The sequence below is a fragment of the Chrysochloris asiatica genome, unplaced genomic scaffold (assembly GCF_000296735.1).
Source record: "Chrysochloris asiatica unplaced genomic scaffold, ChrAsi1.0 scaffold00020, whole genome shotgun sequence".
Lineage (NCBI taxonomy): Eukaryota > Metazoa > Chordata > Mammalia > Afrosoricida > Chrysochloridae > Chrysochloris > Chrysochloris asiatica.
In genome coordinates, this window is record NW_006408538.1 from 17,968,593 (window position 1) to 17,974,514 (window position 5,922).

The 5,922-nt window shown below is 38.7% G+C and overlaps 1 protein-coding gene across 1 annotated transcript in view; it reads right to left on the reverse strand.

Moving 5' to 3' along the window:
* Window positions 1-5,922, reverse strand: part of TTC18 (tetratricopeptide repeat domain 18) — a 116,016-nt gene that overhangs the window by 105,473 nt on the left and 4,621 nt on the right. The window contains exons 3-4 of the mRNA XM_006837471.1: window positions 1,454-1,552; window positions 961-1,040 (exon numbers count right to left, since the gene is read on the reverse strand). Coding sequence (XP_006837534.1) covers window positions 961-1,040; window positions 1,454-1,552 — 179 coding nt within the window. The remainder of the gene's footprint in view (window positions 1-960; window positions 1,041-1,453; window positions 1,553-5,922) is intronic.

Sequence of the window (5,922 nt, forward strand, 5' to 3'; positions counted from 1 at the left end):
GGGGTGGGGGGAGACTAGAAACAGCGACTCAACTCCTACATACATCCCCTGAAGAAAGAAAAGCTCTGATATGCGTAGACATAAGCACACCCATGTTCACTGTAGTATTATTCATAATATCAAGATCGAAACAAACTAAATGCCCATCAATGGAAGACTGGATAAACAAATTGTGGTATATACGCACAATGGAATACTTCAAAATGATAATGAATAATGACAAATCCTAGAAATAACGCATATGTGTGATTTGGAAGACATTATACTGAGTGAAATAAGGCAATCACAGAAGAACAAATATAAGACCATTATTATTTTAAAAAGTAATAAAAAAAAAACAAGAAAAAAGTTTACACACAAACACATATTTTTGATGGTTACTAGGGATGGGAGCTGGAAGAAAGGGAACAAAAGTGTAGGAGAGGCCCAGGAAGCTTAGCAGGATGGTTGATTAGGCAAATGTATTTGGAATAGTTGGGTCCTCCAACATTCTGGTGGGAAAACAGAGGGCAGCTGTGTTATTTGCTGAGAGTTACGGTACTTGCAGCTCAATGGTAAAGCAGTGCCCCAAGAAGTTACTGATATGCAGGAGGAATAGGAAACTCGGCTCAGGAGACAAGACAGTGGCACAGTCTCTGAAGAGACAATTCCCCTCCTCCAACCATCAAAGTCAGGCTACCATACCAGGCATTTCCATGATGAAGCCTTCTGTACATCTAGCACTGAGCAAAGTGGCCTCCACACCGTTGTGACCCGTATCCTTCACCATTTAATCATACTGTGTCATAATCAGTGATGAATTGACTGTGGGCTCCTCAAAGGTAGGATGCTCCCTTAGTCGCTCTTGTTTTCCAGAACTTAGCACTTTGTGTGCCTTTGAACTGAACTGAACCTTAATAGCAATCAGCTTGCTAGGCTGAATGGCAGGCTGAAATGTTAAGAGTTCAAATTTCTGGTTACCTTAACACCTGGTCGAATTGTTTCTAGGGGCGAGCCTGGCACAGGGTGCAATGGGACCACCGTTTCAAATGACGTCTCTCCTGCAAAAACAAGATCAAGTTTAAGTCAAAGAAGGAAGGGTTACGTTAGCATTCACGCAAGCAGAGATAAATGTGTTCATCTCCTTCTCCAAAACACCAACACCACGGTTGTTGGGTTAATTCCAACTCAGTGACCCTAGAGGACACAGCAGAACTGTCCTCTGGGGTTTTCAGGGCTGTCATCTGTACGGAAACAGACAGCCACATTTTTCTCACGCAGAGTAATGCCAGGTTGGAATCACCAATCTTCCATTTAACAGTTCTTAACCATAGCAGCCACCAGGGCTGCTATGCTCCCCGCCAACCCTTCAAACATCTCAAGGTTTCCCCCCACCCCTTTCCTTCTGGAAACAATAGTTATGTGGCATGGGCTTTATTGTCATTTCTGCTTTGGGGCACGTCACACATCTGACCTTTCAGTAAAGGAAGAAGATCTACCACAGATTGACCAAGAACTAAGGTCTTCTCATCTTTCTGTTTCTTTTCCTTTGGTAAAACTTCAGTCACTGTTACTAGAAAAATCAAAATAAAGGAAATGAGAACATTTCTAGCTCACTTGTCAGATAACCAAGATGCAACAAATAAAGTATTGTCAAAGAAATTTAAATAAAGAGAAATTAACTTGAAACACAAGCAAGCGTCAACATCAGTGACTACTGATGGAAAGTGTCAGAGTGCCCTAGTGACTCTCAAACTTTTTGCCTGTAACTTCTAAGAAAAAGACGTTACATCATGATCATGTACACATATATGTATAAAGGTAACTGACAAGAATGTTTCACATAAGTTTCATCCTTACAAGTTCAAAACCCTTAGGTATTTTCTATCCTATTTTACTTTATATATATTATTGGTCATAATCTCCCTAAATTTTTAAGAATAACTGAAAATGTCATAATCTTTAGTTTGAAAAACATTGTTCTAGATCTTTCCATGTTACCCACCATTGTTGTCGTTATGTGCCATGGAGTCGGTTCTGACTCATAGCGACCCTGTACAGGGTTTCCGATTACCCACCATGGGATTGAGCAAATCTTGGAATGATCCACACAGCATGCAAGAGATACACAAGGTTCTTCTTTGCAGCATTATCATGTGTGTGTACTTAACACTGATTATGAAACATTTCAAATATATACTAAAATGTAGAGAATAACATAATCACATGCTGTCATGTTTACTCCATCTATTTTTGCTGTCAAGTAAATTGCAAACAATGACATTTTGCCCCTAAATACTAAAGTATACAAATCCAAAATATGACATTTTCCTACCTAACCACAATACCAATGGAAACTCTATACAGGGTTGCTACGAGTTGGAACCAACTTGAAGGCACTTAACAACATTGTATGACAACATATATATATTATTATAAACATCACAAAATAATGTATAATAGAAGTACTTTTGTAGAGTTTTTAGGATTCCTGTGTTGACAATTTTGTGATCTGAAAACAAGGGTAGTATGATTTTTTCCTTTGTGATCTGTTTGTCTTTTATTACCTTTTCTTCCTTTCATGAACTGGCTAGAACTTCCAGCTCTATGGTAAATCCAATGGTGAGAGCAAACATCCTGATCTTAAGGGGAAACTTTCAGTCTTTTGCCTTTAAGTATATTGTTGTTGTGTGCAGTGGAGTAGTTCTGACTCACAGTGACCCTGTATGGGGTTTCCGAGGCTGTATATCTTTACAGGAGCAGACAGCCGCATTTTACTCCCGCAGAACAGCTAGCAGTTTCGAACTGCTGACCTTGAAATTAGAAGACTGATTTGTAACCACTACACTACCAGAGCTCCTTCCCTTTAAGTATAGGTTATAACCCAATCCATCACCATCAAGTGTATTCCAACTACTAGCAACCCTACAGAGTAGAAGGCAATTACCCCATAGGATTTCCAAGGCTGTAACTCTTTATGGAAGCAGATTGCCACCTATTTCTCCCACAGAGCAGCTGTAGGTTCAAACCACTGACCAACTGGCAGCCACACACGAACCCATGTACCACCAGGGCACCTCAGTGCCAGCTATAGGTTTTTGTCACATGATTATAAGGTTTCAGAAGGTCCCTTCTATTTCTAGTTTCCTGAGAGTTTTTATCATGAATCGGTGCTGAATTTTGTCAAAAGCTTTTTCTATATCGATTGATGTGATCATGTGATTTTTCTTTGTTAGACTGTTAAGACGGAGAATTACATTGATTGAACGGGTGTTTAATACCTGGAATATAAACTTGGTCATGGTGTATGATAGTTTTGTATATTGCTGATTTCTATTTATAAATATTTTATTAAGGGTATTAGCATCCATATTCATGAGAGATATTGGTTAGGTTTTTTTTTTTTTTTGGGTCTGGGTTTTGTTATCAAGGAAAATTAACTTTATAAAATGACTTGAAGTGTTTCCTCTTCATTTATTCCTTGGAGATACGACATACAATTGGTATGTACATACAATTCTTTTCTACACTTTTGGTAGAGTTGCTGTTAAGTGCCGTCAAGTTGGTTCCAACCCATAACAACCCTGTACAGGGTTTCTGAGGAGTGATTGGTGAGCTTGAACTGCCGACCTCACAGTTCATACAGCTTTGTAGTCTGGCACATTAACTCACAACGCATACTCCATTGTAATTACCTAAGCCTGGAAAGTTTCTTGGGGAGGGGAGGTTTTATAAAAAAAAAAAATTATTGTATGATCAAATACATCTTAAAAATTTTGCCATTTTAATGAGTTACTAGACTGGGGGCTCAGGACCATGGTCTCAGGGGACACCATGGTCAGTTGGCACAACACTGCCCACAAAGACAATGTTCTACATCCTCCTTTGATGAGTAGACTTTGGGATCTTAAAAGCTCATAAGCAGCCATCTAAGATGTAACTAATGATTTCTCCTTGTGGAAGAAAATTTAAATTATGAAAATTTAAAGATGTTTGGAATCAAGAAGTCCAGAAGACCAATGAAACATGTGAACATCAAGTCACCATTACTCTGAGACCAGAAGCACTAGATGGTGCCCAACTATCACTACCAACTGCTCTGAAAGGGATCCCATTAGAAGGTCCTGGAGAGAGGGGCAGAAAATGTGGAGCAAAACTCAAAATTATAAGTAAGGCCAGGATTACTGGTTAGAAAGAGACTGGAAGAACCCAAGAATATGACCTTCGACCACCCTTCAGGTCTGGAACAGAACTCTCCCTTGTGACACAATTTGTAGACAACCAGTAGATAGATATATAGCAGGGGCACTAGTGAAGTATCCTCACCACAGAATGGTCAACCATTCTGATCAAAAGGGCAACATTTACCTAAGGACAAAATTGTGTAGGGATAGGAAGGAGAGTGGAATGGGAATAAGAACCACAGAAAGGTAGTGAAGTAACTGGTGTTACATAGAGGGGATTGCAATCATTAAGATGAAACAAAGTATATGATTTGTTGAATGGAAAACTGATGATCTTCTCTGGTAACCTTTATTTAATTCACAACAAAACGTTTAAAAAACAATTTACCATTTTAAGTGTATAATTCAGACATTAATTATATTCACCATGATGTGCAACCGTCACCACTGTCCATTTTCAAAAGTTTTTCCTTACTCCAAACAGAAACTCAGTAACTCTTCAATAACTCATTTTCTCTTCCCCCAGTTTCTAGAAACTACTGGTAGACTTTAGTCTCTGCTCTTGTCTACTCTAAATATAAAAACACAGATAAACTTTTATCTCTGCACTTGCCTACTCTAAATATGTTATATAGTAGGCTCTTAGATCATTTTCCCTATGTGTCTGACTTATTTCACTGAACATGCTTTCAAAGCTCAGCATGTTATGGCATCCTGTTATATACCAGAACTTCGTCTCTTTATGGCTGAGTAAGTTCCATTATATCCCACTGTAATACTCTATTGTTAATTCCATCTGTTGATGGACAATTGGCTTGTTCCCACATTTTGGCTATTGTGAATAATCAACATTGGTGTACATGTATCTATTTGAGTACCTGCTTTCAAGTCTTTTGGGTATAAATTATGAAACCAACTTCCTTAATAGTTGTTTACTGCTGTCCAGTCAATTCTAACACATAGCAGCCATGTATAGGGTTTACAAGGAGCAGGTGGTCAGTTCAAATTGCCGACCTTGCAGTTCAAACCAACTGTGCAGTCCAGTGCTTATCCTACAGCTCCATAGCAGGACTCCTTAATAGTTACGGTGCTGGTGGGTTATACGCCTGAAGTCGGCCCAGACTCATAGGAACCCTGCAAAAGCGTTTCCGAGGCTGTAAATTCTTATAGGAGCAGAAAACCTCATCTTTCTCTTATGGAACAGTTGATAGTTTCGAACTGCTGACCTTGAGGTTATCAGCCTAACTCATTACCACTATGCTACAAGAGCCCCTCTTCATAGATATACAGTTATCTAAATGATTTCATATTAGGTGAATTGTTCTCTTTTTTGAGGAATTGGTCCATTTTGTCCAAGTTGTCAAATTTATGTGTGTAGAGTTGCTGTTAATAGTATTCCTTCATCATACTTCTGACTGATGTCTGTACTAGCATTAGATCTGACCTGGTATTATGTTTCATTCCTGATACTGGGAAGTTGTGGCGTCTTTTTTTTTTCCCCCTTACCCATCTTTCTAGCTGCTTGCTAATTTTTATTGCTCTTTTCAAAGACGGTGTTGTTTCATTGATTTTTCTCATATTCTATTTCATCTTTATTATGCCTTTGCCTTCTGCTTGCTTTAGGTTTCTTACCATTCTCTTTTTCTAAGTTCTCGAGGTGGAAGCTTAGATTACTGAGCTGAGACTTTGTTCTTTTCTAATATACATATTCTCAAACCAAATCATTCACTACCAGTGAGATGATTTTAACCCATAGTGA